This window comes from Sinohyriopsis cumingii, chromosome 5 (assembly GCF_028554795.1).
Source record: "Sinohyriopsis cumingii isolate HCF-2022 chromosome 5, ASM2855479v2, whole genome shotgun sequence".
NCBI lineage: Eukaryota > Metazoa > Mollusca > Bivalvia > Unionida > Unionidae > Sinohyriopsis > Sinohyriopsis cumingii.
The window spans coordinates 110,399,389-110,425,168 of record NC_142965.1 but is presented as its reverse complement, the minus strand read 5'-3'; the positions used below and the strand labels follow the sequence as shown (position 1 = coordinate 110,425,168).

General features: G+C 35.9%; 1 protein-coding gene across 1 annotated transcript in view; it reads left to right on the top strand.

The window, feature by feature from the left end:
- The first annotated feature begins 2,669 nt into the window (after positions 1-2,669).
- The window catches only part of LOC149799980 (uncharacterized), a 59,001-nt gene continuing 35,890 nt past the window's right edge, over positions 2,670-25,780 (top strand). Inside the window, exons 1-8 of the mRNA XM_089959513.1 lie at positions 2,670-2,768; positions 8,046-8,119; positions 14,225-14,375; positions 15,273-16,170; positions 16,562-16,596; positions 18,525-18,558; positions 23,237-23,300; positions 24,814-24,862. Coding sequence (XP_089815639.1) covers positions 2,747-2,768; positions 8,046-8,119; positions 14,225-14,375; positions 15,273-16,170; positions 16,562-16,596; positions 18,525-18,558; positions 23,237-23,300; positions 24,814-24,862 — 1,327 coding nt within the window. The 5' untranslated portion in view covers positions 2,670-2,746. The remainder of the gene's footprint in view (positions 2,769-8,045; positions 8,120-14,224; positions 14,376-15,272; positions 16,171-16,561; positions 16,597-18,524; positions 18,559-23,236; positions 23,301-24,813; positions 24,863-25,780) is intronic.

Here is a 25,780-nt window from a genome sequence, read left to right as displayed (position 1 = left end):
TATCCGCAATCAGTGTTGTTTTTCAGTTACGCCTCATCAGCTGCGATTATACGAATCATGCATATTTAGCAGTACACCGAATTAACAGCAGTAGGATATAAGAACGCAACATTCAAAGAAATTTTTATATACCAATATACAACGATTCCTAGTAATGGGAGAGTCTAGGAAATCAGTTAAATGTTGATCCAAATAGCTGACATGCACGAATTATATCTGCAAAGTTCTGAAAAATATCTTAGGGCATTTTCATGAAAATATTTCACACAAAACACGATTGCTTCTACGTGAACTAGTACACCAATAACGCAATGATTGACTGATGCCCAATAATGAGGAATATCAGTTCTTCGCGTCACAAAACCTTTCCATTCAACAGCACCAAACTGCCCAAATAATTTGCAAGGTTCTCTTAAGAAAGACATTTTTGAAATTCTAGTGGACAGGAACATTGAAGGTCATGGCCCATGAAGCGTAGCCTTGAACTTGTGATCGCAATATAAACCAACGTAAAGAGGCCTACGACTGAAGGAATTTACCAAACTTCACGACGTGGCAGATGCCAACATTACTATTTCCCCACGAGTAATGCAGACCATAGACATGACTCATCAGGCAACAAACACAATAACCAAGCTTTCCCACGGCTAATGTGGAAAGCGACAACGACTTGCTGATGATGAATTTTTAATCTTAAGATAAATGGAGAGGCTAAACCCACGGATCAGATATGACATTAAGACGCTAAGAGTCCCTGGTGCGAGAGTATATGAGGAAACAAATTAGACAGTGAGTTTGCGCTAATCGCAAAGGTGGACGCCACGTACCTCCCAGGGAAACTCAACGAGGAAGTGAATAAAGCTGGGGAGCACGCACATGGAAAATAAAAGCTGATGAAAAACCTTAGATCAACATTTATATATTGGACTTAAATGACAAATGAAACAAAGAAATTCAACAATATGATGTAGACTACACTTAGATCAATGACCGGAAAACGATAAATACAAATAATCCTGAATAAGCGATAAATGTGACAAAATGGCTTAGAACAAAAACTGCGCGGAAGTGACAGCACAACAACTTTCGGAAAAACTATCAAAAAACTTACAAGGAAGCAATGGCCAAGATTGTCAACGATCCAAGACAAGACAGTAAACCGCCTGACAAAACTAGGCGATATGCTGAACAGATGGACTGAATACTGTACAGAACCCTACACACCCATACCAAGGAAGGATCCAAATATTATGAGTGTACCCAACTATACAATGATAAGTCGACGACTTCTCCATCGATAAAATCAGGCAAGTCAGCAATCACAGAAAACGTTCCTGAAAAACTCACCAGACCAGGTCGAGCTTCTTCCAGCTCTGAAACCTGTCTGCTCTTAGGCAAATAGAGTCCTCTGTTTCCTCTGCTCGGGATTTCTATCTGTTCACAATCACGTCCAACGTTAACTTACTGAGATGGCTTAACAAATTAGTATACTTGGGTGGCTTATCCGACTGGAGGGATGGATGGATGGATTTATCCGACTGGATGGACGGATGGATGGATGGGTGCGTGCGTGCGTTCGTGCGTGCGTGCGTGAATGTATGTATGTATGTATGTATGTATGTATGTATGCATGCATGTATGTATGTATGTATGTATGTGTGTATGTATGTTAGAGTTACTTACTACTTATTGTTTTAATCGGTAAAACTGCTCAAGGGAGATGTGTTTCATTTTATGTAAATGCAAACCGACTCTAGGGCCCCTAGTGGCCGAGTGGTCTAAAGCGCTCTCCGTTACGGATCACTGCCATCTCACCTCTGCCTGCGTGCGTTCGAGTCTCGGATTCAGCAAATGTCGGTATGTGAGAAAGCTTGCCAGTAGCTTCTCGTGGGTCGGTGGTTCTTTCCGGGGTTTTTTTCGGGTTCTTCCTCCACCATTATTACTGGCGGCCACGTATAGCCTATCGTGTGCTGAAAAATGGCGTTAAACACTACAACAATAACAAACCTACTCTAAATACAATTGTACTATGTCTATCTCTTGAAATTGGGATTTAAAAAAAACAACAAAAACTCCTAAAATTCTGTGCAACTAGTCTCGCATTAATGCTTCTTTAGGCACGAAATTGTTGAAAGAATCGGATGAATATATATATATATATATATATATATATATATATATATATATATATATATATATATATATATATATATATATATATATATAGGTACGTAATGTACTACGTAAATGTTATTTGAAAATAAAAAAACGTCATCCGTTTATATATATATATATATATATATATATATATATATATATATATATATATATATATATATATATATATATATATAACAGTCAGCCCCTGGATTGATTTGAAACAGTTTGTTGCCGCATTTGAATGAAATGTCTCGATAGAAATGTGTCTGGCATGAATATTCCTGTGCCATTTTATTTTATGAGGAATACTATTAAATTATAATATTTGATACTTTTATAGTGTTGCCTCGTGAATTATTTTTTTTTACCTACCTTTTAATTAGAGCTCCATAATTGAGCGTTTGATAACCCCACTTTCTGTAATTAAATCAAGATTTATACTTTTATTCCGTTATTACCCCTGACCGGTCGATTCGGAATTTTCAGTCTTTATCGTTCAAACACTTGTGTCTTTTTTGATGCAATGGCGTGAGTTTATTGTGACTGGTGAAAATCAGCATAATTTCGCTTTATTAACCAGCTTGCCATGGAGGACGACTCATATTCAGGTTATTCACTTATTTTATCCATTTATTGTGTTATGTTGACATTAAATATGAATTCTTTTGCAGCCAGGTAAGCCTCTTCAATGGAAGGATATTACGATTAAATTCAAATGCTTAAACTTGTTTTCGTTCTTTCCTAGACATATGTCATAACTAAAGAAGTACCAGCTGTTACAACAAAACAAAAGTTTTTAAATGGAGGTGCGTCCAAGACTGTTAAAATTACGTGTGATCTGCTAATGGATTGCTATTTTGCGCAAACAGTGAATTATTTTTAAAGAGTGTACTGTAGTTTTATATAGTCACACATAATTTCAGGAAGAAAATAGGGACTAAAACTCATTATTGTGATGGGGAACGTAATTTTAATTTTGGGGAAAATGAAATGTATATTAAGTTGGGGTGAAATGATAAACGGCTGCTGTTTATCTATCCGATACACATACAACAACACGATGCGTGATTGATGCACATATAAATTTTTTATAAAAATTAGGTGGTCTTTAAGTGGTAAATTGGTGTCATTTAATGTTTTGACATATTGATTATATTTCCAGTAAGCAGATTACAGATAGGCATAGTCCATTGTCATCCCTTGGAAAATCATATATAGAACAGGTCCAAATGTGCAAGGAGCGATGGCTAACAACAGTATGCGGAGAACTTGCCCCAATGTATCTGGAGAAGTTGCCCCAGAGTGGTTGGAAAAGTCGCCCCAATTGGTTGGAGAAGTCACCCAAACACTTGTCACCAGATAACCTTTCTAAAACAGAATTAAATCATCTTTTACATGATTCATTTTTAGATTTTTATGCATTCACAATAAAGGTATTAACTGGTAATCATAAAAAGCAATATCATAGTAAAATTTCTAATGACAAAATTAAGTCTTTATATAACCTAATGAATGATGATAATATAATGATTAAAAAGGATGATAAGTCAAACACTAGTATTACTATGAATCAAGATGATTATGTTAAAGAACTTCAGTTAAATGATGAAAAATACTACAAACATATTATCAAAGACCTGTCAATAGAAATTAAATAAAAAAATTCAATATGCATTAATGAGATCGCTAAAAATAATAATTCTGTATATGAGGAATTTGATTGTTTTCCTCATAACATACGTACACCTCAGTTCTACATATTAATCAAAACTCATAAAAATCCTGACCATAATTTAACTTGAAATTTTCCAGGACGACCCATTATATCAGGTTGTAATTCATATACTGAAAAACCTAACCAGATTTATTTATAGTTTTACAAGCTTTAATGAAATCACTTCCTTCATACATTAAAGATACAGCTACATTCATTAAAACGTTGGAGACTATTCCACAGCTATCTGATAATTTCAATCCTGGTATCATTAGATGTAACATCACTATATTCCAACATTCTGCATGCAGATGGTATTGAAGCGTGTAAATATTTTCTTGATAACAATCCTAATAATAGCACACTATCTAGTGAAGATATTTGTAAAATATAAAACTTATCCTGGAAAATAATTATTTTCAATTTAACAATACGAATTACATGCAAATAATGGGTATGTCAGTGGGTATTAATATGGTTGCAATATCTCTGAATTACTATATATGATCCTTGGGGCGACATCTCCAGGTGAAGTGGAGCAACTTCTCCGACCACCATTGGGCGACTTCTGACACCTGGGATGAGTTCTCCCAGGGCGGGTTCTCCGCTATTTGCTAACAACCACCCAGCAGCCACAGGCACCTATTTCTATCATTGAAAAAGGAAATTATTTAATTATTGACATCATCTTCGCAGATTAACAAAGATGACTGTAATTCCTTTAGTTTGCAACCTACCTCCTTGACACTTTTCTGCTAATTTTTCCTTTTATCTTCTTTGCACATTGAGTCACAGATTACATGTATCAGTGTAACAGGAGACATTATAAACTTTTTCACGATGTACAATTAATATCCTTTGTAGATCATTTATTAGACATCTGTTAATACTTCATATATATATATATATATATTGGGTTCTAGCTTGGATACCATTACTTATGTTGTGTCTAGTAGTGAATAAGCTGCAGTTAGCTCTGATTGGTGGTTATTGTTTCACTCTGGACTTGAAAAAACAATAACCATCAACCTGAACTGAGTGAAACATTTCACTGTTTGACATGCCAGAAGTGACTTCAGATTAAATCCAAATAGACGAGTGAAGCAATAGAGAAATTTGCCTAAAAGATACTCCTAAATGGAGGGGCCCTGAGTGGCCTAGTGGTCTAAAGTGCTCATCATTACGGATCACAGACATCTCACCTCTGTCAGCGTGGGTTCAAGTCTTGGATTCGGCCAATGTTGATATGTGAGAAAGCTTGCCAGTAGCTTCTCGTGGGTTGGTGGTTCTTTCCGGGGTTTTCCCAGGTTCTTCCTCCACTATTAATACTGGCCACCATGTATGGCCTATCATGTGCTGAAAAAGGGAGTTAAACCCCACAACAACAACAATCACGGAACTTGGGAGTCCATAGTCTATTTCTGAGAGTCCTTGGCATTGACTTGCAAGTCCCTCACTTTCAGAAGGATAGAAAGAAAATTAAAAAGTATATGATCATTATCTTTTCACGTACATGTATATACTTTAGATTAAATTCTCAACCTTGAAAGATCATATTAGGGAAGCTGTTTTTCATTAATAATCCAGAAAACTTTATGTTTAGAGTGATTGAATTCAGAGTCAGAACGACCCAGAGGTGTAAATGCGGTCATTTATAAAAGTACATCAAATAAACAACTTTAGCTTTTGTTATTGTGTTCATTTCCGAATATATTGGAATAAGTAGTTCACGTGACCTCGGAATTAAGACATGTTGAGACTTAGACAAAATGCCATTCGTAAATTTGGATAAGTATATTTGGGTTAAATGGCTACGAAGATTGTAACGAGATTCAGAAGATAGCTAAAGCTTCTGGAATTGATAGTTCAGATAGGACAGTAGCTAAGTGTAAGAAAGTGTGTGATGCCTAGCTTAGTGTTTGGAATAAGTCCTTACTTGGATTGACAAAATTCAGTATCACTCTGATGGACAAACAAGAGCCATTTAAGAGGTACATTGACTGACCATACTTTTTTTAAAATGCCCCTCGCCTTAGCTTGGTTGTTCTAGTGTTGTAGCGAAATGTATTCATCAAGACATCAGTAGCTAGGCCTAGTTTTGATATCAGTTATGTTGACAAACTCTTGCCCATTCACAAGCATATGTTTTGATAGCTGATTGACCATTAACCCTTTTCCGAGTAAGGTAGCAACTATCAATTTCTTGCATGATATCCTTTGATGATAAAACATACAAAAAATGTGTTTTAAGATCAGAATCAGTGATCTGGATATATATTAACTGCCTCTTGTACACTATTTCGTGATAAAATTAGTTTCAAACTGTAAATTAAACAATAGGCCTAATGGGAAATAATGGCGGACTTCGCTAAGTCTGGGATGTACCAGTTTATTAAATTGTCTGTTTTCGTAAATCATCGGGCAAATATTTTCAGAAAAATATACAAATCATTGAAAGCAAAGACAATGTATTATTTTATTAAAGATTTAACTTTAAAATGCAAATTATGTAGGTCAGAAATGTATGCGACAATGATATGTTGTGGAATTCGCGAGATGCACTTTACGGTCTAAGCTGTTTTCCGACCTGACACGTATTTGTGAAAATATGGGGGAAAAAACAGCAAATCAGATACTATTTAACCATTGCCTAAAATGACTACAAGGACGTAGACAAATAAATAAACCATAAATTTGCAATCCTGTCAATGGACTGTTGTAATGAAGCTATATCGAAGTGAGTGATTACATTACGAAAACCTCCATCTAAAAATAGATGCACTCTTGTCTGTGTTGATTCTGTAGGAAAGAAGGGACTGCAACTTTTGATGGTGGGACTCCTATTTTCACCAAAATGGGAGTCCTGGACTTCTAGTTTTAAAATCCTAGTGAGACCTCTGGATAGTGTTTGTGATCAGGAGATCATATGTTGTGCACATTCTCAAGAGCAGATGTCCATTACTGTTGCAGTTGCCAATTCCATGGCTACCAATAACTCCCTTCCATGAGATGTGGACCGCGCCAACTCTGGCGTTAAAATCACCAAGAATAATCAGCTTGTCTGACTTTGGTACCAAAGCAATCAGAATTTCCAGATCCTTGTAGAACTTGTATTTGGCTTCCTCTGAGTAGGTCATGGTTGGTGCATAAGCATTAATGAGCATGGCTTGCTTTTTTTACATGTAAGGGTAGCTTCAGCATTATAAGCCGGTCATTAATTTCCTTTGGTAAGATGGAGAGCCTATTCACCAAACTCGACTCTAACTCCAGACTCACTACGTTCATCTGTGCCACGTTCACTACAGAAATAGGTGTAACCAGCTCCAACTTCAGTTAGTTACCACTTGTTGGCCAAGCAAGTTTCACTTAGGGCTGCTATCTCTATCTTGTAGCGAGCAAGTTCTCTTGCAATCAGGGCAGTTCTTCTCTCTGGTCTGTCAGCCTCTGCACGATCCAATAGAGTGTATATGTTCCACGCACCAAGAGTGAGTGGAACCTTTTGGGTTTCCTTTGTGTTTTGACCGCAAGGTTGGGATTCCCTCCAGCCGCAGTAAGCTGGTCGGGGTAGATGAAGCAGGCTTTTTTTTAGGGCACCTTTTCTAGCCCCTTCCTCAGGCTACGGAGGTAAGCAGCGCTATCCTGAAGAGGTCTGCTTAGTCGCTCAGGTATATACATATGCATTCAGTGCAACATAGAAGTCATTATGCCAGAGAAGTATTAAGTTTCTTGCCAGGTTGCGTAAATGTAACTTTGTTGCTGACCAAAATTATCGTAAGGGAGTTTTCATAGGGGGAAGTGGATGCTCAGGCCAAAAGAGTCCCTGTCATGGTTGATTGGTTTTGAATGGCACTTTAAACTCTTTTTGCCAATATCTTGCCATAGAAATGGACAAAAAAGTGCATTTCCCAAGAGCACAGAGAGGTAGCTAACCTGGACTGGTCTTGGCAGGTATCATAATTGTAACTCATAAACCCAACTATGCTAATGTGGGTCTCAATATCTGCCTTAGTTGTATAGTGGGAATGACAGACTTTGAGAAAGTGGATAGTTGAGAAAATTATGGAGTCAGTTTAAGTTGGCATATAAATTCTACCATCTGGTTTGCATTAGAGTTAATAATTTAAACATTCCTTAGCGATGATGAAATTAACTTTTTAAACTTTTTTTTCAGGAAGTGGTGGTAGTGGTGGTAGTACACCTTTGCAGGATGAACCAGATTATGAAGAAGGACTCAGTTTTGATCAGGTAAGTGCTGAACAGATTCAGTGCTCTAAGTAAGTAACAAAATTATTAGATGTAGGAAATCTTATTTGAAAATGTTGGTCATTTATAAATTTTGGGTCACCAACCCCTAATTTATTGGTTGCCATAGACATTTAAAGCAAAATATAATGGCTGGGATCCATGATCCTGGTAATTCGAAGACTTTCTTTTCATAGACTCAGGATGATGTCCCTGCTGTTTTACAAGGTGGATAAGAATGTTTTCCTTGTCACCTCTAAGCATATGCATGACATTGTAGCAACATCTTCCATGTTTGATCTAGCAGTGCAAAAAAAATCAGGCAATGGCTTTGCCTAGAACCAATGAGATTCATTGGCAGGCAGCACATAAGCTGTCTCCATCTTTTGTTACACTGGTTTTAGGCTAGATCAATCTTGTCCTCAGTGGAGAGATGATTGCCAGAAAAGAGATAAGAGGTCAAATACCAGTGTTGGTGCTGGCTTTGAAAAAGTATTGCCCAAAAAATCGGCAACCTCAATATTTTCTTGCCAGTTTTCAGAAAGTCTCCATTTTCATAATACAGTCCTATTAGTTTATCTCAACACCCTCGGGAGCAAGGTAATATTCTTGACATAAGTGGAAGTTAAGATGGTGGGGTGGTGGTGAAATAATTGAAATTTTGCATATAAATGAAAATTTTTGAGGTGATCTGTTGTCAGTGACTAGGATTTATACAGAGAGAAACACCACCACCCTCAAAAAATGGAAACTTTGATCAAATGAAGGCAATTAATCTGAAATACACTTGTATATTGACAGCTTACATTTGTGTTGCACACTCCACAATGTGTTAAATAATGTAGATGTATATGAAGAATCAGTGAATTCAAGTATTAGATCATATGTTAGAAAATTTATTTATTAGTCAAATCCCCTAAGAAAATACAACTAACATGTTTATATATAGTCACACAAGTTTCTTCATTTTTGAAGTGGAACAGTATAGATATAGATATAAAATGCAGTCCTCGGTTGATCCATATCCCACTGTTAACAACCACATTTCATGAAACAGTTCACACTGATATTCATTATCCTTGTAGCACATGGCTGTATAGCTGTTTATATGGTACATGTATTTAAATTGGCCTTGATCTCGTTCAGCCAGAGACTGCTACCATGATGCTGAGGATACCAAGGGGATGAGGGTATTCATATGGAGATGAAAATGTGTGAACAAATTTAAAAGTTGAACAAACACTCTTGCGAGATGTCCCACCGTCATTTAATTTGACAATATCTAGTGTTTTAAAATATTGGAACTCTGAATTGGGTTTTACACTGCCATTGGTAGCAATGAACCTTTTTGTTGCAAACAGGAAACTTTCATGGCACAATAAATATGTTCCAGTCACAATGAAAAATGAAGAAAAAAATGCTTGTATTTAAGTTTGTTGCTGACTTTTGATCAAAGGTCTTCGGCTTGCTTTGTTGAAGGTACATGACTTTGTGTTATTGAAGATGCCACCAAAGGTCCTCTTTGAAAGACCAAACAAATACCCGCTTGTTTATGCTGTGGGAACATCAAATAATTGTAGAACATGGAGATAGTATTAATTATTTTCCATTTGCAGCGTATATACAGAACAATTGGTGCTTCAAAAGCTAATCAGTTTTCTTTGAAGCTTCAGCAAACTATTTTTTTTCTGGTTAATTTTTCGAAAAGAAGAAAATTGCCATCATCTGGTCAATTGTAGTCGTTCCCATTTCCCGCCAATAGAGGTGGTTTATTGTAGCTAGTCAGGTAGCACAACAGTACTAAGGCCAGACATCGGTATAAGTGGATTATGATATAACAACACTGTGTGGATTGTGAATATGAACAAAGGATTTGTCTGTGTAGCAATAGATTCCAGTGCAATTTTAATATCATACTTTGTGGCTTCCTGTCATGGTGCCTTTGGTTTTCTCCACTCCAAAGCCAACACTGTATATACAGTTATTAACAGCCCAAAATGTTGCTGCCAAAACAATTGCCAGAAGGTTATATTTTGTCGCCAATAAGGAACAAAAACTGCAATTTGCAACATTGGCAAAGCCCAGTGCGATCCCTGAAATACTGCCAAGCAACAACATTATCAATTTCATTTGAATTTTAGATGGCAACAGACCCTTCATTTTAGGATGCAATTTAGTAAAAAGATTTGGAAACAAGCTTTCTTCTCCAAGAAGCCTCCCAACAGCCATTATTCATTTGTCACCCCAACTACCCCCAGGTGGCCTACTGGTTGGCAGCCAATTCCCTCATTTCCGCATTTACTGTTTTGATTAAACATATATTCACAAAACAAATGGATAATCCAAGTTGTTTCAGAGGGGCTTAAGATTGGAGTTAGCCTACCATCTCCCATTTCATATTTCCCTTTCATGACAGATGTGCCATCAGATTGACAGAAAGCCAGTGGTAAAAAGATTCTGATAGCCTGACACCTGGGGCCCCTCTAATTTTAGACTGGGCCTGTCCTGTATTCTAAGTGAGGTGCCCATCTGGCTTCTTGACAAAAATTCTTAATTTGCCTGAGAAAACTTTGATAGCGTTGATGAAATGTGCAAAATGTATTTTCAGGATCTTGGCATAACCTGTCATAACACAGCACTATAGAAATCGGATCAACACCGTCCAATGCGAAATTGAGATCTGATTTCAGTCAGATTGAAGCATGGCATGTCATGCTAAAAATATGATTGTGTACCCTGGACACAGCCATGTTTAGAGGAAACACTATTTTCAGTAAGCTTCAAAATAAAACAAATAGCCACTTTCATTATATGCCCGTTACATGTATCATTTCATGTATAAATGTGAACAGTCATTATTTGAGTTTATGTAAAACTATTCCTTGGGCAGTTGAAATAGATGGCAAATTAAGGCAAAATGGTCACATGTTAACCACCATTTCACATAAAACTTATTTGGCTGACAATAGCTAGTGAGATGTGTTTGAAGGCTGAAGTGGGTGAGCCTATTGTGCTAATTTGCATAGGTAGGATCAGGAAGTGGAACAACCTCATATAGGTAAATCAGAGAGAGCTTTTACAAGAACAAAAGTTATTACATATTGTTGCCTTGAATGAGAATGTTTAATCCATATTATATTTTTGACAAGTTTGTGAACAGTAGCACCATATTTTTGAAGTTGGATTTTTACTGCATAATACAGAATGCAAAGCATGATCATTTCTTTTGTCAGAATAGTGTTCAGGTGTAATTAATTTTGGAAGCCATTATCTGTCAGCAAAGCAGAAATAAGTTTCAGTACTCTTAGTTGATGGAGTTTTATTCTCTGAGGCATGCCAGCATAACAATAAATACTAATGACCAGAGATCTCAGAAACATGTTTCAATCACTTTGGAAAAATGCAAAAATCCATCAGATTCCATTTTTTTATTCAAGTTTGGTCTTCCTTTGATGAAAGTTGTTTTTTTGTTTTATTGAAGATTGTAGTTTGCTTGCCTTGATGAAGGGTGCATGTGTTATTGAAGTCACTGCTAAAGGACAACTTTGGAGTAAAAAAACAAATTTCCATTTGTTTTTGTGTCAGCAACATAGATAATTGTAAAACGTTTATTGAGAGTGAATTTTTTTTATCATTTGCTTAATATTTATACACAAATGATCATTGCTTAAAAGGTAATCAGCTTTCTTTAAATTTTCAGGAAAACTAATTTTTGGGGTTCATTTAAAAATTAGTCATTGTGTAGTAGATTGTAAATGTTCCTGTTCCTGCCTTCAAAGGTTGGTTGATTTAGCTAGTCCAGTGCCATGACTTTTTTGAGTGTATCACAGCATACAGTACTCAGGTCAGATATCAGCATGAACAGATGATGATATGACAAGGCACTATAAGATAGAAACAAAAATTGTAATCTGCAACATTGGAAAAGCCCAGTACAATCTCTGAATCAATCTTTTACACATTATTTTTCATACTTTTAAGAAGAAAACAATATTTTTTCATACACAAGAAAAATTTGCATACAAATTTCAGGAGACATGCCAGGATCATGTTGTACATTTATTAGAATTCATGTGATCTCTTGCCACCAAAATTAATAAACTTTTTAAACTTTATATTTCATACTATAAGAAGATTTCTTTTCATGTACTGTATGAGAAAAAATTCATGTATGTGAAAGTTTGGGAGCTATGCCACAATCATGTTATATTCTAATTCATGTTATAATGGAGTGTGCTTTAGCAGCTTCACGCTGTATATGAATTTGCTTTTAGTCCAGAACTAAGTGACATATATTTGTTCATACTCCTATTCACTTGGCTTCTGGCTTCACTCTAATTCCTCAGGTTCACCTGCCAAATAAAATATTATCATTATGTGTTTTTCCATGAAGTCTTAATATCTATCCATGTGCATTCACAAGAATCTTCGACTAATTTGTCACACTGTTGTGGATGGACATGTCAGAGTATTTTGGATGCCATCCTCCAAAAGCACAGTATATGTCCATTTTGGTGAAGAGCAGGAATAATCTTCTGTCACTGTTTGGTCATCTAGGCCTTTGAATGAACTGGAAAATGTCTTGACCCATCCCACCATCTTAGTATTGTCCATCGCCCTCATCTACATGTGGTGAACTCGAGGATGGTGACTTTCAATAGGGGGTTGATTTTGGTGATAGGGTCTTTGGATCTCCTTAGTGGATTTGATTCTTCTTTTATACCTTTTCATGTATGTGTACCCATTACTGATGGCCATCCTTACTTTGTGGTACCCCATTTCTGGTCAACTGAGTTAACGAGTTATGATCATGGCAGAAACTTTATTATTTCTGTTTCTTGGTGCAAGAAACATTGACTCATGGCAAGAATTCCTCTGCAGTCTGGACATTGCAATATTTATATGGTTAGTCCGATTTTTGAACCCACCTCTTGCTATTCTTCACCAAAGTGAATGGCATCTGGGGTTTTGGAAATGAAGGCTATAGTCAGCATTTTCATTTCTGGAAAGGACCAACTTTATGGGAAAGTAGTCCTTTTTATGTTAGATAACTTTTGGTGATGACCTACATCTACATGACCTAGGGTGGGAGTGATAAATTCTGGCTGCTAATTCTGTTGTCAGTCACTGGGTTTACACCTTCAATATTAGGCCTGGTTCTTTTACTTCTGAGACAGCCCGTTACAGCTGTGGTATACAGGTTACTGAATACTGAACTAGCCATCAAAACAATGCCATTTTATATTCTTACAACCTGAATTTCTCAAGATTAACAGGTCATACATTTAATACTTTTGTCATTCTATATGCATGTATATTCAAAGATTTAACCATTCTTTCTTAATTCAATGTTTCTTCTTTATTTGTTTTCAGACTGTACAACTGCATAATCAAAAGTTATTATACTTTGTAAACTTTAAATAGAAGAATAGTAAGAGGCTTTAAATTGGAATCCTGCCAGTAAGATTTGTTTGGCATATTATCAGTAACAATAATTACCTGTACTTAATTGCAGTTGAGTTTAGTTGTAGCTGAAATGTTGAATTTGGACCAAGGAAAAGTCATCAGAATGGTTTCTGAATTCAAAAGAAGGCGGCCTGATTTATTGTCTTATTTTTATTGTTTGATCATTAATTATTTATCCACATTGTTAAAACATCATCCAAAATTAAGGCCAGTAAAATCTGTCTGCATTTGTGATGATGCAGATTCATTATGAAAGGTCTCTGAAAAATGTTTAACAACTTTTGAGCGGATTATTTGCTGTTTAGACACTTTCTGGCTAAATTGCACACTGTTAATAATTCAGTCCAGCAGTTGCACTCAGAATTGTGAATGGTGGTATGTTTCAGTGGTCATAATAGAAAAGTTTCATTTTTGTGAATAGTAATAGAACATAACAGAGGCTGCTAGAAATGTAGTATTTATAAGATAGTGTATCACTTACAGTTTGGAGGAGGTTTTGTACTGTATATTTTTTGAATGAATTTGAGTTAAAATATTCAAGAAAACAGTTACTCTTTATGTTGTATATAGGATGTGTACTTGCACATAATGATGCTTCACTTGTAAGAAGAAGATAACTTTAAGAATTTTCATTCATTGCAGAAGAAGGGTACTACAGTCTTATCGTCGGGGAAGGTACCTGTGTATGCTACAGGTCATTCACAGAATGATGATGACTATGTTAGTGATGGTGGGGAGGTGGAGAGGGAAGAGATAGAACAAGACATGGACGAGGAACACAGCCAAGAGTCAGGTCTGGCTTTATAGTACATTAATAATAGTTTTGTGCAGCATGTGCCAGTCATTATCCACTCTCTCTGAGGTGGAGGGGTTTGGGTGTTCAATCCATTAAGCACTTCCTTGATGATGTGCCATTTAAGAATATCTATAACTTTCATCAAGATTGAGCTTGATACAATAAACTCAATATTTTAAGGATTGTACTTGTTTTACATTATATTTATTCAGATGTATTGATGAGCCATTAAACCCAAAACTTTCACAGAACTCGAGATAAAAAAATTGAATCATTTGGGTATAGTATGCTGTCGTTTGGATTGATTCTTGTTTTATCAAATCTGGTGAAGTTTTTGTGAATGCTGCAAAATATAAAATTTTATCTTAGATTGAGTCTGAATCTTGAAGATGCTAATCATGCATTTCAGAATGCATTAAAGGGCTCGTTGATGGAGACTAAATCAAGGTCTATTCATTTATATGGTTCTGCTTGAGTGAGTGTTCTTACATCTGTCAAGTACTGTTATTTCAGAGTTGCATGACACATATGCATCTTGCTTCGTTAGCATTATCTTTGATTAAATGCACCATCAGTAAACATAGACTTTGCTTGCAGCAGGAGCTACATGCTGGCAACTTGGACATGATCCTTATAATATAATTGTTTTGCATAGTTTGAGTGCTTTTAAAATTTTCCTATGAGTTTGCATTTGATTTTGTATTGGTAAAATTCACAGATACATGCCTGAATTTTGTGCAAAATGAAATTAAAAAGTAATGACCATGTTTAATCGTACGTCTATAAATGGTGGTAGAAAAAAGCAATCATCTGTGCAGAGATAATTTAAATTAAAAAACATTTGATGATACTAAGTTAATGTGATTGTGCAATATGTCACATTTTTTCTTGCAGAAGAAAGGATGCCTGGTTCTGATGAGGAAAATGATCGACCCATGTCAGCTTCCTCCCCTGCTGGGCCAGCCTCACCTGAAGGAAGCCCACCTGCATCCCCTACTCAGAGTAGAAGTGGCCCCAGATCCCCTGCAAGTGGTCCAGCTTCACCCATGTTCAGCCCTCCTGCATCCCCTACAAGAAGTGGTAGTGGTCCAGCTTCTCCAGATGGAAGTCAGCAAGGGTCACCCATGTCTGGTGCCGGAAGTCCACCAGGTTCACCAATGGGGAGTGGTGGAGGTTCACCTCGGTCGCCTCGCTCATCTCATTCCAGAAGTGCTCCAGCCTCCCCAATGGGTAGTGGAACTCCACCATATTCTCCAGTAGGCACTAGGAGTCCACAATCACCAGCTGGAAGCCAAAGTCCCAGATCCCCAGCAGGCAGAGGAAGTCCCAGATCTCCTGAAGAAAATAGAAGCCCTAGGTCCAGAAGTCACAGTCCAGCCTCCCCAAGAGGCAGTGGAACACCACCATATTCTCCTCTAGGCAGTGGTAGTCCAAGATCACCAGCTGGAAGCCAAAGTCCAAAATCCACTGCAGGCAGTGGAAGCCCCAGATCTCTTGCAGGAAGTGGAAGTCCTAGGTCCAAAAGTGGAAGTCGGTCTAGAAGTAGAAGTCCTAGGTCCAGAAGTGGAAGTCCTAGGTCCAGAAGTGGAAGCCCCAGGTCCAGAAGTGGAAGTCCTCGGTCCAGAAGCAGAAGCCCTAGGTCCAGAAGTGGCAGTCCAGCCTCCCCAGCAGGCAGTGGAACTCCACCATATTCTCCAGTAGGCAGTGGTAGTCCAAGATCCTCAGCAAGCAGCAGAAGCCCCAGATCTCCTGCAGAAAGTGGAAGTCCTAGGTCCAGAAGTGGCAGTCCAAGGTCAGTTAATAGATGCAAATCAAGTTGACAGACACTGCATTTGCCCATCTCAGTACCATTTATAATACATCATTTCTCATATTATAAACCTTTAAGGCCTGGAGTTTGAAATTTTTTATGTATCATATCACATGCAGATAGACGTCATAAATTTTATTTCTGCATAATATTATTTTAACAATTTAGATTGGAACCAGTTTGGTAAGAGGCTTTATACTGTGAAAGGCATAGATTAAGATAAAGTTCAATGTTGTACATTTTCCAGCAACATTTGATGAAGTCATTTGCCTTGTTTGATTTGCACCATGTTGGCAGTGGCATCTCTGTTGTTTAGATGCATTATAAATTTTTTGACAAATGACTTAATTTTCTTCTTCTTCATTTTTAAAAGGGAAGATTCTGATGATGAAAAACCAGCCAGAAAAGGTAAGAGATATTGCCATGTTTAATCTCATGAAGAAGATGCATTGCTTGCTTATCAGATTTTAAAACAACATGAAATAAGGATGGTTTCTGTCAGTAAGGGAGCATTTAACATACATTATTAGTAACTGTGTAAAGATTTGGCATTATAAAAAAAATTTCTCACATAGCCATAAGGCCAAGAGAGTTTATGGTGTGACCTCATTAACACATCCTGTAGAAAACATTTTTAAAGATCATATTATCAATTGCAGATGAGCTGCCTAGATTTTGAAAATTGTTGCTGAGATTCCTGAGTAGCATGCTTATGGGTTGGTGTCTCTATATTATCTAGATCTCAGATGAATTAAATTGTGAGCCACATCCACATATATAAACGAGATGATCTTGCATCAGATTGGCTGAGCCTGTTTCTGACTCAGTGAATTCACATAGTTAACTTTATCATCTATTCTTTCAGATGGACGAAACAGCTTGTTTCAACAATGTACGAACACATTTAATCAACCAAAACCTAAATGTCTACTACATGTGTGTACATAGTTTGTTTACAGAGTAGTTCCTAATACATTTTGTTACTTTTAGGCACACGTGTCATGCAATGTCAGGATGTTCACTATTGTATAATACTGCACTATTTTTACAGTATAATTGTAACAGAGACAAAAATGAGCACATAATAAAGCGTTTTTCAGTATATAATTTTGATCTTGAATGAGTACAATTACGAGCAAGATCCACTGTATTATTGAGATAATTCTGCATCCAATTGGCAAACTTTGTCAGCACTATTTTCTCTGTTGCTGATGAGTTTTGGTAAGGCTTGTGTTGTCAGGCTTCTGAATGAGTTTGATTCTTGAGACAACCATATCTCTGATTAACTGAGGGTACCACACATATGACATAGTTTTTGTCAGATTTTGTGCAGGCTTGGTAAATACGCATGTTGTGGTGATGGGTTCTTTATAATTTGAGATCATTGGAGATTAATGTGGTGACTATGATTCAGATTGGATGAATACATATCATTTAATTCAGGAAAACTGGGTAAATACATTTACTACTGTCATAAAAACAATATTCTCAATTCTGGTTGGCTGAACAGGTTCAACGAATAATTGTACATTTGTAGATCACAGTATGAAAGTAATAAAACAATTTTGTCTTGCTCACCATCATATTTTACAGTTCCATAAAATAATTCATTACATATTTCATTGTGAGATGTTGAAATAATCAGTTGGACAAAAATGATATTGCCACAGTGGTAAAATCACTTTTAGAACAACTTTTTCTCCCATTTAGTATGATCTGAAGATATCTGTGCCTTTGTCTTTAGAAAGAATTAATTTTCAGATTATAGTACATTAGGTAATATCAGGATTTTATAACTATTAGGAGATAGTTTACTGATGTTTGTGTTTTAACAGTTTTACAGAGATCTATTTAGTGAAATAGTTGCTAAGTCATGTAAGTTAGGTAAGCAATATCGGGCCCTCATGGGATTCTTGTTTTATACCTTTTTGCTGCCATTATCTCAAGTTCAGGAGTCATAAAGAATAAATTGGATGCCAATGGTTTACTTAACATTACGATACTTCAGCATAATATAAATGAGTTCATTGACTTGGATAAGAATTTATGAAATAATTGTGCAATTAGAAAAGGTAATCAAGTATGTTACATACTAATTTTACCTAGTCATAGATGTGAAGCAGTTAATTTTGAAAACATGCCTAGTTATTGATGTGACGCAGTTAATTTTCAAAATGTCAAATCTTGTTGGATCTAATAGAATTTACTATATTGATTACTTGCAGACTTGTATCCTTTATAATATTATGATTAAATTCTATGAGAAAATTAAAGAAAGTTTATTTTGTCATTTGGATGGATGTGTTAACAGTAAAATTCTGCCATTTCTATTACAGCAAAGGGTAGTGAAGATGATGACAGTGATAAAGGGTAAGTCTCTATCTCTCTCATTTGCTGAAGTATGTGCATTGACTAGAGCCATCAGTTAAACTTTTTTTGAGGTAGAGAAAATCATTAAAGTGATCATTCTCAAGTGATAGAATTCAACAGTGAGCCTTCTCTAGTGGCATAATTAAACCTTAAAACCTTCCTTGCTAGACACTCCCATAGTACAGCATACATGCCAACCATTATGCTTTTGGCATAATCATTACGCTTTTTTTCACTAAATTATACATTACACGTAACTTTATTCAAATTACGCATTTTTGGTATATCCCCCTCGAAAAAAATTAATAATTTGTTTTCTCATTTTTATTAACATCCCATTAATCTCAACAGACCGTATTCTGGAAAAGATGGCTTCTATGTAACTACGACATAAGAGTGCTTGTCCGAAGAGTTGCATGCACTTTTTAACATTGTTATGTTCTATTTATAGCATTGGGTCTATTTCCAAGAAACATGCTGGTTTCTACTTTTGACCTCTGTTTTTTTTTTATATCAGCTGTATGGCTTAGTTAGGAGAGAACAGACTGGTTTTCAAACTTTTAATCTTTGCTCGCAGATTCTTTGTTCTGATTCATATCTAGTACAGAACCAATCTAGGTATTCAAGTCAGATTTATTCTAGTCGATGCATGTGTTGGTACAGAAATATTTTTAAAATAGTTTCATAGATGGATTAGGAAAAGATGAAAAACCAATTTAGAGATGAATACATGAATTACACAATACAGCATTCCATTCTAGGGCAGCTTCATGCCCCTTGCATACTACATGGAAAGGATTTTAATATTGGTCACGGTGGTGAAACAAAAAAGACTTGAATTAGCTCATTTTACTAACTCTATTACTAAGGTAACTTCTTTTTTACAGCAGAATTTAATTGTGGACATGAATTTTATAAATGCAGAGGCTTTATCTACCGAGTTCTTAATAGAACACGACTACCCCTAGTGGTAGAAGACTACTATGCTGGTCCTTCTGTCCTGATTCCAAAATTGCAGAAAATATGCATGTGCAAGAACAAAATCATCTAATATTGTTAGGTGTTTAGCAGAAGATACTTCACTTAAAATTGCAGAAGCCATGAAAATTGAGCCGTTTAGTTTAGCAACAGACAGGAGTAGTGATTATGACAAAAAGTTGTACCCAGTCTGTGTAAGAGACTTTGACACAGAAAAGGGCAAAGTCAGAGTGCTCTTCTTTCATTACCAGAATTAACAGTAGATTCCACTGGAGAAACCATTTTTTTTTTATTTGCTTGATAATGCTTTGAATAAGCATAAGTTGGCAGAACTGCATGGGGTTTTCAGCTGATACTGCATCAGTGATGACTGGAATTCATAAAGGAGTTGCTTTCTATATTTTGAAAAATGTCATATGATGCACCATGCTGCAGGAAAGGCTGCTGATAAATTAGGAGAACTCCTGAAGTATCAAGTTGGCACTCTACCTGACAGTGTACTTCATGTGGACAGAGTTGATTTTTTTCTCTCACTTATTTCCTAGCTAAAAGACCCAGTAACTATAAGATATAAAATTCCTCTTCTTTGTCAGGTTATGAAAGAAATATTGGTTCTTTACCATTATAATGCTGACTATGAGAGATTGTTAAGTATTGTAAAAAAAAATAAAACTGAATTCAGATCTAGACTCTGTAACCCAGCACTTAGTGTGCAAAACATTCATAGTCTCAGCTGTTACAAAGTGTTTTGAAATGCAATATGAGAGTCTGTTGCTTTTTAAAGCTCGAAGCGTTATTTACAAAAACTTGAAGCAGTAATTGATGTTAAAAGTCCAGAGGGATAAATAACACATTTTGTACATGTGCTCATCGAGTTTTTATCATTTTATATGTGGATTACTCTTTTTCTGCTATTACTCTTTTGATTCACTTAGATTACACTTTTTCCTTGCCAGGGGTTGGCATGTATGGTACGGACACCTACTATAAAGCTCACGTTGAATTATTAATTTATGAACATTAATTATTAAAGATTTTAATGAATACTCATAGAATTGGCATAACCTTTTAAAGTTCTATGCTTTCTCACCATTCTGTTGTATGCATTCCTTTTTGTGAAACCTGCCCTAGTTGACACCAGAGCTGCCAACCCTCATGATTTTGGTGTGAATTTCATGACTTATTTTTAGTGATTTACAGATTCACATCGCATGCAAAAAAATCACGAATTTCCAAACTCTCAATTATTTTAAATCTTTAATAAAATAACCAGCTTCCTGTTAAGCGATAGTCGTGATATCGCCATTTGCCAAACTGGTCTGGTACTGCTGGTCGCGATATTAGTGGAACTAAAGCTGATTGGTACAGCTGGCCCAGTAGCAAGCATTTTTGCTTATTTTACTCTGTATGTATAAGAGTAGTTTTACAAATGCTTTTGAAAGAAACTGGGGCCTAACCTGAATTTTGCTCCGCGTATGTGCTGCGAACATGGATTTGAATTACCATTCGTCATCTCATCTTGAAATTGTTCACCAACAAGGAAAAAGAATGTATTGCACATAAAGGGAAGTTTAGTTTGGAATATACCCAAAATTAACCATGCATTCAGCCATCGAACATCGATATTCATCATGCGTTTTGCAAGCGGTGTACCCCAAAATTTAGCTTTGGGCATGGTGGCAGAGATGATGTGAGGAACCACATTGGTAGCAAAAAGCACCTAGAGTTGGGAAAATTAAGAACTTGCAGCAGATTTCAGCTCTGGAATATTTTAATTTGTCGACGGAAGACCTGCAAGCTGCACCACTCCAGTGGCATAGCGGTTAGAGCGTCCACCTTAGATGCAGGAGGTCGTGGGTTCAATCCCCAGCTAAGTCATACCAAAGACTTGCAAAAAGGGTACTAACAGCTGCCTTGTTTGGTGCTCAGCGTTAAGAGGTTAGTGTTAGGACTGGTCAGCCTGGTGTCAGGATAATGTGACTGGGTGGGACATCATGCTGCATGTCTGCAACATGATGCCCCAGTGCTAGCCATCACTATAAACTGCCACATCACAGACATTGTAGCGATATCACTGAATTTTTTAAAAAGCCAAATTAAAAATCCAAATCACATTACATCACCTGTAAGCTACCAATGCTACCATAGCTGAAGCATTGTTTGTGAGTTTTCTTGTTAACACAGTCTACGTTCATCGGCTGGAGACCATGCTAAACATTGTTCCAAGAAATATTCCCGGATTTGAAGATCGCTTCACTAACTTTTGTCCCTATTTTCACTAATTGCTCAGTCAAAAGAGTATTTTAAAAAGTACACACTTCTAATCCAAACCGGATAAAAAGATGCAATTTTACCTATACTTGTGCTCAATCTTAATAGAACAGAAGTATACCTATACTTGTACTCAATCTTAATAGAACAGAAGTATACCTATACTTGTACTCAATCTTAATAGAACAGAAGTATACCTATACTTGTACTCAATCTTAATAGAACAGAAGTACTTGTACTGAGTACTTTAAAAAGTACTCAGCTTCATCAACATATATGAAATGTTTGTGTTCAGTACTTTACAGTATTTAACATTTATCTGACTGCTCCAGTGGCCTAATGGTTAGAACCATGGCTGAGACATACCAAAGACTTACAAAAATGGTGCTAACATCCGCCATGCTAGGCGCTCAGCAATAAGAGGTTAGTGTTAGGACTGGTCAGCCTGGTGTCAGGATAATGTGACTGGGTGGGAAATCATGCTACATGTCTGCGGCATGATGTCCCAATGCTAGACATCAATATAAACTGTCACACTGCAGACATCATAGCAATATGACTGAAAAATTGTTAAAGCTATGTTAAAAATCTAAATCACACGAACACACACACACTAATTGCAAGCCTGGAGGGTTGGCAGCTATGTGACACTCAAATGTTATAGACACCTACTTACAAAGGACCACATTTATCAACTTGTTTTCCTAAATTTATTATTTATATGATTCATCTTCATGTCTGTAGTCTTTCTGTTGGTATTTTTTCCTATTCAGCCTAGTTTGTCTTTACTTTTTCACAAAAGGGTAATAGAAAGAATAATGGACCACATCTCCCCACCTAAAACAGAAATCCTTTCCCCCTGAGTTTCATTCAAAAACAGGTTTCACTTTACTCCAAAAACCTTTGACTGATTCACGGCATTCATGTGATGTTCATTTAAAAAATAATAACAGAAAAAGATGTATCTATTTCAATATAAAAATACCTGTTGTCACTGTTGCAGTTTGAAATAATCCCTGTACACTATCATCATGATGGGATTGTGTAAAAAGTATTGTAGCATTGAAAACATTTTTTATTTTAATTAGACCCCTCATTTCATATTATTATAATACAGAATTATCATCCTTACATGTGACACACTTTCATTTTCAAGGCATAACTTGAAAATCATTTAAAATATCACTGTGGAAATTTTGCATGCTATACTAATGGTTTACATGTGACTCACATAATTTTGTGTTTTTCAATATTTATAATGTTTTTTCTGTTTGCCTGTACCACAGTTATCTATGCTTTCATGCAGTGAGTGCACTACAGTCAGTACACTCTACTCTGCAGTACTAATGTTAAAGAGTTTGGATACTTTTAGCCTGGTCAGATGGTCATTGCATCTTAAATTCACTGTAATTCTGTGTTTTCCCTTCAGGTCTGAGGCAGGAGATTTGATTGCTGATATATTTGGATCCAGTGATGAAGAGGAAGAATTTGAGGTGAACACAGAAGATTCTTAATGTGCTTTGTCACTATAGTGTATAGTGCATTTGATGTGCACATTGACAGATTTAGTGTAGTTTGTCATGTCTGTCCATTAGTTGACTTATTTTCCGTATAACTTGAACTTGGATCTACAAGTATGCTGAATGAGGGAGATTTATCATATTTGATACACACTTTTACAAGTATTAGTAGATAATAAATCATTGAGAAAAATTCATTACTATTTTTCTTGAACGAATGGTCAGATATGCCAACTGGACATGCAAATGAGAAGTTTTTATAGGATCTGCATTGACTTTGAAACTGCACATTGGCTTACCAACTGTTTGTTTATAATGTTGCTAATCAATAGTTCCATTATCAAACGTGCCTGGCTTTCCTTATTAGCTAGGTACATTTAGCGGCTACTATTTTTTTACACCCAACTACTTTACACCAAACAAAAATGTATCCCTACTTTGTCAACTCACTCTCCAACTTTAAATTTAATGGAATGTCCTGACATGTTGTTTAAGGTAAATATTGAACTTAAATGAAATTTATATCACCAGAAAGTATTTCCTTCCTGTATTTTGCATCACTTGTTTGTTATTTATTGAAAATGAGAATACGGTTAAGGAAAACTGTATTGTATTTGATACCAAAAATGTCAAAATTTTCTCTCTATTCCTGAAGGAAGAATACATAGACTAGTGGAATACAGATTGGGTCTAGAAATAAAATGTTGTGAATTGAAAAGTAATTGTTATAGAAACCAAAGCTAACAGTGTTTTGATTATTTTTTATGTGACTGGGTATTTTGTTTGTTTGTCACCTTGACTGGCTGTTTTATAGACCCTGGTGTGGACAGAACCTTTTCCTTGATTGGCTGTTGTACAGACCTTGGTGTGTTCACACACCCTTCACATTGATTGGCTGTTCTACAGACCTTGGTGTGGTCTCACACCCGTCACCTTGATTAGCTGTTGTACGCACCTCTTTCCTTGATTAGCTGTTTTACAGACCCTGATGGGACACACCCTTCACTTTGATCAGCTGTCTTACAAAGTAATCATAGGCAGAATAATAAAGTAAAATATATGGTTTATTAACAACATGCACATTTTGAATTTTTGAACAAGTTAAACTAACATAAATAGTTAAATGAATCTGATACAATGACTTTAGGGGTTGGGTTGAAATATAGAACCAGTTTGTGAATAAAACACCACATCTATGAAAAGAAGTAAAATTACAATTTGACCCAAAGGACTCAATGAATATTATTTCAAATTTGATGCATTCAAACATGATTGAACAAACTCACCATATTCCTTGTGATGTACTTACTGTCAGACACATGTTGTACACCTTAACTTTGTTCTCTAACATTATTTTGTCAGCAGCACAGTCTCTGTGGATGACAAATCAGTGCAGTTATGTAAAGGTACTTGCAATGTGCAGTCATTATCATGGCAAAATACCATATACCGTCTTAAAAGATTTTTTGTTTTTTTTTTACTTCAGGGCTTTGGTGAAGCTGATGTGGAAGCTACAACAAAAAAGAAAAAAGCCAGTAAGTTTCTTTTTTGTTCATATGCATTGCAGTTTTATAAGTGTGGAAATCTCTCAATGGAACTTGTTTAAATCTTTTACCATGACTAGTATGTTTATTAACATTTCTGTCTCATTGTGTTAACGCAATAACTTCAAAAGCATTAGATGGAAATAGAAGTTTTATTTACTTGGTATTACACAAGGAATAAATATTAAAAACTTTGGCTATTTCATTTATTACCTCATGAGTTTTGCCATAATAAACAAGGGTAAATTGTGCACACATTAAAAAATAATTAAGAAGTTTTACTAAAGCTTTGTAACAAGCATTTTGATTGGTTAAAGTTGCATCATTTAAAAACTAAAAGGTGTTACTTCAAAGCACAGGAAAGAACAACTGATATTTTCATGTCCCCTTCTTGTTTGCTTTGACAGAATTCATAAGTTTTGGTAAAATATAGCTCTTGTTTATTAATTGAAATTTCTTTTTTATTTTTATAAGAGTTAGAATTATACAAAATAAACTTTGATCATGCAGATTGTATTGGATTGTTAAGCTTTTGGCATAGTGAATCTTGCAAAACATGAAATTATATTCTTAGCTACCGTATTTGTCTGCCTATAAGTCTACATGGAGTATAAGTCAAATGAGCAAATTTGGCAAATTTTCCATCCTTCATCCATATATAGTTGATGCTGAGTATAAGACGAGGCCAGATCAGTACCTTATCTTTGTCTTTTCCACTTTGTTCCTCACATCATCGTGAATTTTAACCTTTCTGGTCTGGATCAATAAATGTGTCTAAAAGTACCTAATTTGTTTCACAATGTATTGTGTACTTTTAGCTAAATATAAAGATTATGACCTGAAAATTTATTGAGTTACAGATAGGATAAAATTTGCGATGTTGTGTGGAATTAATCTATAATAACTTCT